Consider the following 12,671-nt stretch of genomic DNA (forward strand, 5'->3'; position numbering starts at 1 on the left):
GGCTTTGCCTGTGTATGAACTTCCTCATGATAAAAAATAAAAAGAAACTTTAATTTTTTGAATTAATAAGTTTCTTTTCATGGATTTTCTCTCATAACTTGCTCTTTTTGAACCTAGGGGAAATCAAGCTTTGAGACTGAAAGTATTTTCCCCTCTGGCGTCTAAACTCTTTCAGAGAAAGCCCCCCTGGCTTTCCCCTTTTTGCTTGAGGGTAATAGGAGTCGGAAATGGGGAGGAAGAATGAGTTCCTTCAAACACACATGAACGCTCGTGCAATTATTGGACAGACGGGAAGCTTTTCCAGCGCCAGATCGTTTTCCCTTTAGCCAGCCTCTCCCAAGTGAATAATCAGTCTTCGGTGTGGTTTGTTTCCAGATAACCTTTTTCATGCTGCTCTCCGCAGTCTGTGTGATGTTGAACTTGGCCGGCTCCATCCTGTCCTGCCAGAATGCTCAGCTTGTCAACTCCCTAGAGAGCTGTCAGTTGGTAAGTAGTGACATGCAGGCCTTCCGGGAAAGGCCTCAGGCTCGGGTTGTTCATAGCAAAGGTTTGGAAGCTTTTTTCCTCTTAATTCTCTCCTTGGCTTCCTGCTTCGGTTTTCTGATTGTTTGAAGAACATCACTTCGTTTCTAAACACCCTCCCTGCCTCCACGCACCTTCTACGTATGAATTCTACTTTACATCCAGTGGCACGTGCTAAGACTCCGAACACTGCTGCTTTGGAAGACTGTCTTTAGTAACAGTTCTATTTTAGCATGTGTTGCATTGATTTTTCTTTTTGGGGGTTTTTAAAAGCTCAGTTTTGTAAGTCAGTTATAAGTGCCACCAACTTGATCATGAGGGCCTCACGACCCATTTTGCTTCCCTCTTTTGATGAAAAAAAAAAAAGAGCATTTTGTTGTTGTTGGGGGGGCATATCCATACTCCTGGCTCTGTGCTCAGGGATCACTCCTGGCTGGCTCATGGACCACAGGTGTTGCCTGGGACCCAGCTCAGGTGGGTCATGTACAAGGCAAGCACCCTACCCAACTCCCATCCCCTCAGTCTATTTAATAAGTATCCTTAGGGGAGGGTGAGCCCCACTGCCATCCCCAACAGATCTTCGGCAGCCAAAATCTCCAACTGCCATGTTCATGGCCAATCTCCACAGGCTCAGATGAGCTGCATCCAGGAGTGAATCTGCTGAAAACCTCAGGTATGCAGATTTTTTGACTGAAATCTCCAGGCTTGCATGGAGTCAGGAATGGGCGACCTCCCCCCATCTCCCTGTGCTTCTGGCAGTCATGCCCACAAACTGCCTCTGGCACCATATAAACTCATTAATGCCACAATCCAGGGACTCACAAATAAATCTTGGAAGAGAGCCATAATCTGCAGAGATGCCTCCAGACCCCAAAGTCACCATCCAGTTAAAATTTTAACTCCAACTGTATCACCCTATTTAAAATTTTAGAATTCCTGGAGCTGCATCTCATTCTCAACGCCACTATGTATCAAGAGTAGCACACCACATTGGATAGGGTGTAAAGCAGAAGGCAACCAGTCACATGTATATAGATACATATTTGCACACAGGCTCAACCTCTAACAACATTTTAGTAATCTCTTGTACAAGGGTTTAAAGACTCCAGGGTGAAATACAACAATCTTCACAGACTTTCCTCTAAGGAAACTTTGGATCATTTTTAGTGGATTATTCATAACAAGCAATACAGAATAAATTATTTAGGGACAGGCTCTGAGGTGGTGAAAACATTCAAAATAATGGTGGTGGGAAGATATAATGGTGGTGGGAATGGTGCTGTAAAATATTGAGTGTAATATTATTGTGAACAACTTTATAAAAATAAAATAAAATTTTAAACATTAGATAAAAGAAATATGCTTACCTGTTCATTCAAGTCGAATCATCCAGGTGAGTTTTAAAATATTTCGGGTCAAAAAAAGGAAATTATTTGAAGGTGGAATTTTTGGGCCAGAGAGAGATAGTACAACAGGTAAGGTGCTTGCCTTGCACACGGCCCACCTGGGTTCAGGTCCCGGCATCAGATATGGACGGTCTCCGGAGATTGGTCTTGGATCCTGTGTTTGTCAGAGAGATAATGACTGTGTCCTCCTTCCCAGGAGATGGACATCTTGCTGTGTGGCCTGCCTGTCGGTGGCACTCCTTCCTCCCCTGCTGGCTCTGGAAATTAATTAGAAGCCCTGTCCACTCAGGGCAGCAGGCTGGCTCTGACAGCTGATTTGCATAAGGTTAAGGGGGAAAGCTCTAAGCTCTAGCCATGGTTTACTGGACCTTAAAAAAAATAATAAAAATAGATAAAAATAAATAGTGCTTTGCAAACCACAACACCTAATCAGAAAGAGAGAACAAAAGGGAATACCCTGCCATAGTGGCAGTGTGGGGTGGGGGGAGACAGGACTGGGGAGGGGGGAGAGGGATGTTGGGTTTACTTTTGGTAGAGAATGGGCACTGGTGAAGGGATGGGTTATCAAACTTTGTAAGGGAGAAACATGAGCACAAAAATGTATAAATCTGTAACTGTACCCTCACGTTGACTCACTAATTAAAAATAAACTATTAAATTAAAAAAAATAGTGCTTAAACTTTGCCAAACAACTTTGTTGGCGTCTGTTAATATTATGTATTTTTAAATTTTTAATTAATTTAAATTATTATTATTATTATTATTATTTGCTTTTGGGATCACCTCCAGCGATGCTTAGGGGTTACTTCTGGCTCTGCACTCAGGAATTACTCCTTAGCAATGCTTGGGGCACCATATGGGATGCTGGGGATTGAACTCAGGTCAGCTGCGTGCAAAGCAAATGCCCTACCTGCTGTATCGCTCTGGTCCATATTCACTGTCACTGTCACTGTCATCTTGTTGCTCATCGATTGCTTGAACGGGCACCAGTAACATCTCCATTGTGAGACTTGTTGTTATTGTTTTTGGCATATTGAATATGCCACGGGTAACTTGCCAGGCTCTGCCATGCGGGCGAGATACTCTCGATAGCCTGCCGGGCTGCTCGAGAGGGGCGGAGGAATCAAACCCGGGTCGGCCGTGTGCAAGGCAAACACCCTACTGCTGTGCTATTGCTCCAGCCCCCAGTCCATACAATGTCTTTTTAATGTTGATCTATTGGTATGATTGATTATAGTAATAGGCTTTCAGGATTAAGCTACAAAGAGCAGAGCAGACTGAAATCTCCAGTGGTTTTGTTAAAAAAAAAAGAACTAGATTTTTTAAAGCTATTTTTTGGAGGGGTGGGAAGAGGATCACATCTGGGAATACTCAGGGCTTTTCCTGACTCTGTGCTCAGAAATTACTCCTGGTGGTGCTCGGGGGACCTTGTGGGATGCCAGGGATTGAATCCAGGTCGACTGCATGCAAGGCAAGTGCCCTACCCACTGTACTACCTCTCTGGCCCACCACTTGATTTGATTATTGATATTTATTTGTCCCTGGTATTTCCTCAGTAGCTATAAATGCAATCAGTTTGGGGGTCCTCCAAGAAGTGTCACAGAGTCCAGGAGCACTCCCAGCCCACAAGGCTGGATAGATCCACACTCAGCTCACAAATGCAGGCTACAATGAGCTCTTTTCATTTTTCTTTTATCTTTTCATGTTTTATTTCACGAGTCTAGGATTTCATAAAAACCAACTGAGAAATTTCAAGAACTATAGGGAATTGTCTTTCTTGCTAGAGATTTCGCATTCATATGTATACTTCTTGGCACTGTTTTTTTTTTTAACTCATTTGACACAATTTTCTAGCCTTACAGTCTTAAGATTCTTTCTCCAGCTTTGCCACCACCTGTTATTAACATTTGCTCCTTGTATTGACCTTCCCTGTGTATTAATGGAGCAGAGCTGTGCTTGAGGGGCTGTAAAAATCCCCATGGCAACATTATGTTCTTGTTTCTTTTGTTTCTATTTATACCATTTTGCACTTTATATTCCTCTTCCTTTCCTGGTCAGCTTCATCAGAACTGGCCTGTTAAATTTCTCTGAAGTATTAAAATAGAAATTCAGACAAGCCTGCCGCAACACTTCTTGTCTGCATGTGCCCTTCTGAAATCCCTTTATAGAAAGGGTCTCACACCTGCTTTGTGGGTTGGACCCCCAAGCCGAGCCTAGGGGGTCCCAGCGGTGCGACAGCCATCTAGGGCAGAAATTTCAACGCTTCCCCAATAGGGCCCAGAGGCGTTGGGAGCCACCAGCCCTCGCCTGGCCGTGCTCGAGAGACCTCATGTGCTGGGGCTCGAACCCGGGGCTCAGCGCACTGTTTTGCTGTGCTTTAACTGCCACCTGAAAGGGAGCCTCTTAACTCAGCAGAAGACTGTGGGCCCGTCCAGGTGATTGCATGCAGGGATGGTCTCTTCCTAGCGTTCCGTGGAGATCGTGCGCGCCCACATGTATGTCAGGGAAAATACATTTCTCCATAGTTATGCAAAAAAGTCACTTAGAGCATATTCAAAAGGGCTTCTGTGTGAATCTAAATTTTCCTTCCTTTTTAAATTCTTTTGCTTTTGGGGGTTTTGCTCCACACCCAGCAGGGCTCTGGGCTCTGTGCTCAGGGCTTGCTCCTGGTAGGAAGCGGAGACACCCAGGAGCAAGGCAGGTGCTTTGTCGACTGTACTATCTCTTGGGCCATAGATGGTCTTGCAAATGGTCAGAAGTGCCAGGAATTGCTTAGGCGGAAGCGTTTTAAGACACAAGCTGGACTGTTCTCTGACTTTTACCTTTCCATCTGCAGGGGATCAGAGAGCCAGAGAGATAATTCAAGGGTTAAGGTACTTGCTTTGCTCGTGGCTGACCCTAGTTCAGTCCCAGCTCCGCCGATGGCCTCCCAACCACTGCCTGGAGTGACCCCTGAGCACTGAGCCTGGAGTAAATTGAGAATATTCAGGAGTAGATCTTGAGCTGAGTGTGGCCCATCCTCATCCCCAAGAAAAAGAAGAGGACTTTGTGCAGGCTAAGGGAGTACGGGGCTTAAGGCACTGGCCTTGCATGCACCCGGCCCCAGTTGGATCCCCGGCACCCCATAGGGTCGCCCAAGCACTGTCAAGAGTGATCCCTGACTGGAGCGATAGCACAGCGGGTAGGGTGTCTGCCTTGTACACAGCCGACCCGGGTCCGATTCCCAGCATCCCATATGGTCCCCTGAGCACTGCCAGGAGTAATTCCTGAGTGCAGAGCCAGGAATAACCCCTGTGCATCGCCGGATGTGACTTAAAAAGTAAAAAAAAAGAGTGATTCCTGAGTGCAGAGCCAGGAGTAAGCCCTGAGCATGACTGGGGGTGACTCCAAACAAAACAAGAAAGAAAGTGCTCATCCTCCCCCACCCCCACCATTGTTGATGCTGTTGCTGCCATGACTGGGCCGTGGTGCCTGGCTGTGTTGCTCAGTGCTCCCGTCAGGCTGGGCTGTGGTGCTTGCCCAGGGGCTTACCAGGGCTCCAGCTCTTAGCTGAGGTGTCTGAGTTACGATGGGCTCACTGCAGTGCTCCCACAGTGCTTCCTGGTCACAGGCCACAGTGCTCATACACCATTTTCTCTGCAGGGCTGGTACCCCTGTCTGTGGTGCTTACACCTGCCCCCGGCTGTTGCGCAGCCAGAACTCACTTGCCATGACGGGACTCACAGACAGTAGACCTGCCAAGTGCATGCTTGGCCCATGTGGGGTCCCAGGGATTCAAACTCATGACCATACACTGGTGAAACAGCGTTTTAAGTGTCTTCACTATTTTTAACAGTTATTCTTTTTGCGGGGCACACCCAGAAGTGCTTAGGGGCTATTCTTGGCTCACTGTGTAGGAGTCACTCCTGGCAGTGCTTGGGGGACCATGCAAGCCTCTTCATGTGCAGCCTGTGCTCCAGCCCGCTGAACTGTTTCTCTATCCCTTCAGTTGTTCTTTGCAGGTGCCTGACTGACTTAAGCAGGATTGACCCGGGGCTTTGAAAGGGGCGCCTGTGAGCAAGACATTTCTTCTCTCCTCGCTTTCTCGCATTCTTTCCCCCTGTAGTAAAGAGTCCACATGAATTTTGTCTTTTTGTCCCCCTTAGCGTCTGTGCCAGCTATGGCCCTGCTCGCATTGCATTTATTAATGCGGTGATTAGCGTGAATAAGCATCCACAGGCCTCACAGCACGACCCCCTCGCTGCCCTGCTGTCTCGGCAGCCTCTGGCAGCCTTGTGGCTAATATTTCATTTACGGGTTTGTGTCCAGAGTCATCAATGAGAGTGGCCTGCAGCTGGCCTTTCACCCCCGTCTCTACCCATTTTCCTGTCAGAGGCTTTCTGGACACTGTGAACTCGGGGAGCTGCTTGCATCTTTGCTCTGAAACAGCTCCACTTCCCCATATCCACTGGATGTGCACCCTCGAAAATGGAATAAAAACAGGAGCAATTACTCAGGAACATGCCGGCGTTGTTGAGTTTGGGCTGTTGAGTCGGCTTCTTAATTTCCCTCCCAATGGGCATCGGGTGGTCTTGCATTTCTTGGGAACTTTTCCATAGATGCGCCTCCAAAATTGTTGGATTTTTCTGGTTTTTCTGGTGTTTTGTGGTTGTTGTTATAAGGCACAATTTAATAATTTAATAATTGTATTGCTATAATTAATATTAATTGCTATCTGGTTAATAGTAATTATTTAATGGTCATTTCATAATTAAAATAGCAAACCCAGGGAAACACAAAGCAGATCAGTGATTGCCTTTGGCTAGGGAATTTAGGGAAATGCTGTGAAGTTTCTTTTTGGAGTGAGGAAAATGTCCCCGAATTGCACAGGATTCTTTCATGATGCTGAACCCAGTGACTCGGTGCCCTTTTGCTGAATCCTATGGGATGTGAATGAGATTTCGAGGCAGCGCTTAGTTTTTTCTCAAATTCTTTGCTTTTTCATTTTGGTCACTGTGATGTACAATTTCACAATATGTCAGTGATAAGATTTCATGACTCCAACAGTCCAGCCCCACACAGCCGCCCCCCCCCCGCCCTACCTGGTGTTTGCCCCCGCCCCGCACGGCTCCCCGCCTCCCCGGACCTCGCTGCAGTTCTGTAGACCAGTTCTTAGATCGTGGTGCTTTGGGCCATTCGCTCTAACCCTGCTGTGCTTCTTTCCACCGCAGAGGAGAGAATTTCCTGCATCTGGCCTTCTCCTTCCAGCCGATTACACTGGCCTGGTTCATGTTCGCCAGGTCCATCCACCTCATGGCATATCTTATGTGCCATCCACCACATGGCAAAATGATTTTGTCATTTCTCACACCCAGTAGTAGTCCATGGTGCATAGTGCCACTGTTTCTTTACCTGCTTGCCCGCTCGTGGGCACTCAGTTGTTCCCAAGTTTTGGTACTTGGGAAAAGCTGCTATTTTCAAAGGCTTGTTGTTGGGCCGTTCACGAAGGAGGGCATTTGTCTTGCATGTGGTCAACCCAGGTTTGATCTCCAGCATCCCACAGGGTCCCTCAAGCAACTACTAGGAGTAATTCCTGAATGCAGATCCAGGAGAAACCCCTGAGCATTACTGGGTGTGACCCAAAAAGCCAAAAATAAAATAAAATAAAATAAAAGGTTGTTGTTGTTTTGTTTTCTTTTTTGGGCCATGCCACTGTTGTGGCTCTAACAGCCTTTATATTTTATGTGTTTGTTTGTGGGGTGCATACCTGGCAGTGCTCAGGGCTATCTTCTGGCTCTGCACTCAAAAATCATTCTGGCAGTGCTCAGGGGACCCTATGGAGAGCAGAGGATTGAACTCAGGTTGGTTGTATGCAAAGCATACAGTGCCCTACCCACTGCACTATCACTCTGGCCCCAAGCCTTTATTTTCTTAGGGAAAAAATGCAGAGATTTGTCATAGCAGTAGGACAGCAGGTAGAGTGCTGGCCTTGCATGTGGCAGGCCAGGTTTGATCCTTGTCATCCCTTGTGGTCCTGAGTATAGAGCCAGGAATCCACTGTGAGCACCACCAGGTGTGGTCTTATCTATGCCACTGTCCGCATTCAGTGGCATTGTTGATCATATTTTGTGATCTGGTTATATCCATTAGAGACTTTTAAACCTTAATACTGAAAAACAAAGACAATCAAATTTTTTTTCTGGGGCTGGAGCAATTACATCAGGTAGAGCATTTGCCTTGCATGCGGCCGACCCGGGTTCAATCCCCGGCATCCCATATGGTCCCCTGAGCACTGCCAGGAATACTTCCTGAGTGCAGAGCCAGGAGTAAGCCCTGAGCTTACTCAGGGTGTGTGAGTATGATCCCACCCCAAATTTTTTTTCCTTAGGGGCCCTGTGCTCAGGAGTGACTCCTGGCAGTGCTCAGGGGACTAAGCCCCTATGTGGGGCCAGGTGTAAGTTCACAAAGCATGGGATTGGGGGTTGCCACACCACACATGCATTTGGTGGCCAAGAGCCGCCTCCCGCCCTCCTGCCCTTTCCCCTCCCCAGGCCTCTTCAGCAGAGAGACAAAGAGACGGGACTACAGACTGATGGTGAAAATGGCCCCTTTAACTCAGTGCTGCTAGCATAGAACATCTGAAGGGTCAGAGGTACAGGACTTCATGTCCGTGTGATTTGCAGAGGGAAAACTTTCCAGTAGAGGCGACTCTCTGAGGGAGATAAACTCAAGGATCTGCTCTGCTTCCCAGGGGTATCTGTATGGCTTTTCTCTTTCCTTCTAGTCACATAGGTCAAATAATTAACTCAGACAATCAAACAATCAATCAAACAATTAAGTCGGCTTCTTACCAATACTTGCAGCCATTGTTTGGATAAAAACAGTAAGAGATAAAGATCCCGAACTTAGTTCTCTGGGCTCTGAGACCAAATAAGGCTTTACCATAAATCCCAGACTAAGTCCTCAGGCCAGTTCAGCTAGTCCTTCCCCATGGGAGTCCTGTCTCTTAAGTCATAAGAGCTTGCATCAAGACCATGCATTTAAGGGGCTGGAGCAATAGTCCAGGGGGTAGGGAGTTTGCCTTGCACGCAGCCAACTCAGGTTCAATCCCTGGCCCTCCAAGCACCGCCAGGAGTAATTCCTAAGTGCAGAGCCAGGAGTAAGTCCTGAGCATCTCTGGGTGTGATGAAAAAAGAAAAAAGGACCATGAATTTATGTGTTCTATCAAAATGTGTCCCATTTTGATGCTGGGGTAGCTTCACTACTCACCCTGGTCCATCCCAGTCCCATGGTGGGATCGCCCTTTTGGGGTGTTAGGAACTACAGCAACTGAAGCCTGAGTCAAGTAATTATGATGGGTGCCCAGGAGTAGATATATTTCAGAGTCAATCAACTCCCGAATATTAGGAGCACAGCATTAACAGTCTTTCTGTGTTTAAGCAAAAAACATTGCTCTATAGTAAAATATAAAAAGGCAATAAGGGAAAATAGAAAAAAGAAAGTAATTCACCACAAATACAAAAACCAGAATTACCAGAAAGTTTTGGTTTATAAGCAACCCAGATTGACTTGGGAAACTGTGACAATGAGAAGTTAGGTTAGGAAAGGTTAAGGATAAACTCAGGGCGTTAGGGATGCTCACAAGAGCACTGTAAGCATCTCTGGGAGACAGGAAAAAGGGAAATTCACTGATGAAGCCTAAAACACAAGCGTTAATATCCAACACCAGGGATTTAATTTAATCATCGATGTGCAAGCAAATGACTTACCTCTAGTACTCGGGCTTGCAGTTCTTTTACAACCCATCAGTTTGTTTTAGAAATAAGTGTGTGTGTTTTGGGATGTGTGCACACATGTGTGTACACCTGTGTTTGCATGTGTGTGCATGTGTGCATGTTTTTGCTTGTGTACACACATAACAAGTACCAAACTCAGGGCCTCACACATGTATGGCTGTACACCAAGCCAGCACAATTATTAATTAATTTGCCCTGGGCTTGCTCCTGGCACTGCACTCGGGTCACTTCTGCCTGTGCTCAGAAGTGCATCTGGGCTCTCTGGAGCTGGGGAATGGACCCAGGTTGACCGCATGCTAGGCGAGTGCCCTTCCCACTGTCCTCTCTCCAGCCCCCTACATTTTGAGGGTTCTGAGGTTCATTTATGTCTGTTGTATCCTGATAGTCCAGTGTATCTGAGTGCGTTTGCCTCGCACTCGGCAGAGTGTTGTATTCGTCCAGGATCTCTGGACAAACAGCCATAGGGACATGCGCGTACACGTCTGTGCACTCAGACCCAGGTGACATGTGGGATCTCCTCTATCCATGAGATTTACTGTGCGTGCACAGACGTGGCAGGAGGAATTGGTTCGCAGAATGAACGCAGGCACTGGCTACCTACAGTGCTGGAGGCCCAGGCTCCATTCGGAGTCCAGCAGCCCATGTGGCAGAGGAGCTGGAGTGGGGAGCACCCCCTCTCTGGTCAAGAGGCGAAGAGACGCACCCCGGGCCCCCCCCATGTGCTCACCTGCACCCAGCCCTGTTCTCTGTGGGCAGGCCGAGGAGGTGTTTGATCGGGGTCTTTAACACAGGCTCTGGGCTCTCTCCTAGAGCCCCTCTTTCGAGGACCATATCCTCACCAATAGGAACTTCCCTCGTACCCTTTTGGAGTCATCGTTCTTTGTCTGCCTCAGAAAAGAACCCCCACTCATCTCAGTGCTGACTAACTTTATTTAGCCACAGCAGTGTTACTTTGAACAAGGTGCATCCTGAAAGTGATGACCGTGACCCATAAGGAAACCAGGCCTAGAGCTGGAGAGAGAGCACAGAGGGGAGGGCGCTCGGGTTCAATCCTGGCATCCCAGAAGGTCCCCTAAGCCCCACTAGGGATAATTGCTGAGTACAATTGCTAAGTAGCCCCTGAGCACCCCGGGTGTGCCCCCCACACCATAAAAGGAAATCAGGTCTTGATTTAGTATCACGTTGATTCTCTTACAGGAAGCCTTTTTTAATTTTTATTTTTATAATTTTTGGGTAAAGGCCAAATAGTAAAGATTTTAGACAGATGGTATCTATGGCAATTGTCCCCCACAAAAAAAATTAAAAGGGGCAAACAATCTGCCATAAGCTAAGTCAGTGAGTGAACGTGCTTGTGCCTGAATAAAATGTTAAATGAGGCAGTTGATTGGATTGAGCCCAGGGGGGGTGGTTTTCTGCCTTCGGGCATAGATTTCAGGGAATTGTTGGAAATATTAATAATGCAGATTAATTGTAAAAGCATTTTTGCATCTATGGCCATGATTCCGTGCCTCACATGAGGAATTGAGAGTGTACCCTTCTGCTTTCCAGAAGCATCTCTTTAATTCTGCAGACAAACCGCTCACTTCAGATACCACCTGCCCAGTATGCTCTCACCTCGCCAGTGAACTTATGAATCAGTGCTGGTCACACACTGGGGTATGACCAGATTTGTACGAAGACTTGAGTTGCGGGGGCCAGAGCAGGAGCACGTATGGCATCTGCCTTGCACATAGCTGACCCAGATTAGATCCCTGGCACCTGTATGATCCCCCAGATTTCCCCCAGAGTGAGCCCTAAGCACAGAGCAGGAGGAAGCCCTGAGGTGTGACCCCCCAAACAAACAAACAAAAAGACAAAAATTACATAATGGGATGTGCAAGAGCCAGCAGATCAAAAACTTACTGTAAATACAGAAGGGCCTTTGTCACCATTAGACAGTGCGCATCAGGGATTTATCACAGTGTAAACCTACCCTGCCTGTGCCGACTAACGAAGCCGCAGGACAGGAAACAAGCCGTGATCAATGGGAGGAAACGCGCTCTCCGGCGCCCATCACACTTCTTCCCCGGCCCCCAGGGCTCTGTCTGTCTGTCTCTGGCCCCCGCCACTCTCGGTACCAGGGGAGAGAAAGCGTCTCTCTGTGTCCAGCCCCTTTCACTGCGGCTTCAGGTTTCTGTTTTAATTGGCAAGTTTCGCCCTGTGTCTGTTCACGGGAGATGTTTGATCTTGATTCTGCAGACCTGTGCCATACAAATGCGCCTCACAGTGACAGTGGGGCCTTCTTCGTTCTCCCCCCCACCCCCAGAGAGTGACCTGGTTCCCCCACCGCAGACAGCTGGGCTCCGCTCGTTGAGAATGTGGGAATGCGGCTGGTTCTGCGTCTGGCCTCTGAGCCCGAGGCTGGCCACACTGGCGTCACCAGCTCCCGGCTGTGTGCTCACCTCAGAGCCCAGCTACTCTGACCCTCGCACGTCCTCTCTGGTGCTCAGGAGTCCTGAGCTGGGGCCCCCTGTGAGCCCAGATCGGGGGCCCCATCTCAGCTCTGCGCCCATGCACATTCGGCACACTGTAGGTTTCTCTCGCCTCATCCCCTTCCCAACCCTCCTTTCCTTTGGGGTGGGTGGTCACACTCCATGATGCTCAGGGCTTACTCCTGGCTCTGCCCTCAGGAATCTCTCCTGGCGGTGCTCAGGGGACCCTATGGGGTGCTGGAGATCCAACCCGGGTCAGCCACGTGCAAGGCAAACGCCCTCCCCGCTGTGCTCTCAGTCCTCCTTCTTGGCATGGGGTAATGGGGTGCCGGCCTCAAGTAAAGGCAGTCCTTCCCTTTCGGAAACTCAGAACACATCCTCTGCCCCCGTGCCCCCTCTCCATCTTCCTCCCTGGAGCCAATGCTGGTGCTCCCCCAGACTCCTTCCTCCTTGCAGGGTTGGGCCAGAGGCTCTGGGCAGGAACCGGGGAACATTTT

General features: G+C 48.2%; 1 protein-coding gene across 1 annotated transcript in view; it reads left to right on the forward strand.

The window, feature by feature from the left end:
* Positions 1-12,671, forward strand: part of ENTREP2 (endosomal transmembrane epsin interactor 2) — a 147,547-nt gene that overhangs the window by 117,468 nt on the left and 17,408 nt on the right. The window contains exon 3 of the mRNA XM_055141661.1: positions 376-486. Coding sequence (XP_054997636.1) covers positions 376-486 — 111 coding nt within the window. The remainder of the gene's footprint in view (positions 1-375; positions 487-12,671) is intronic.

Source organism: Sorex araneus, chromosome 6 (genome assembly GCF_027595985.1).
Source record: "Sorex araneus isolate mSorAra2 chromosome 6, mSorAra2.pri, whole genome shotgun sequence".
Taxonomy (NCBI): Eukaryota; Metazoa; Chordata; class Mammalia; order Eulipotyphla; family Soricidae; genus Sorex; species Sorex araneus.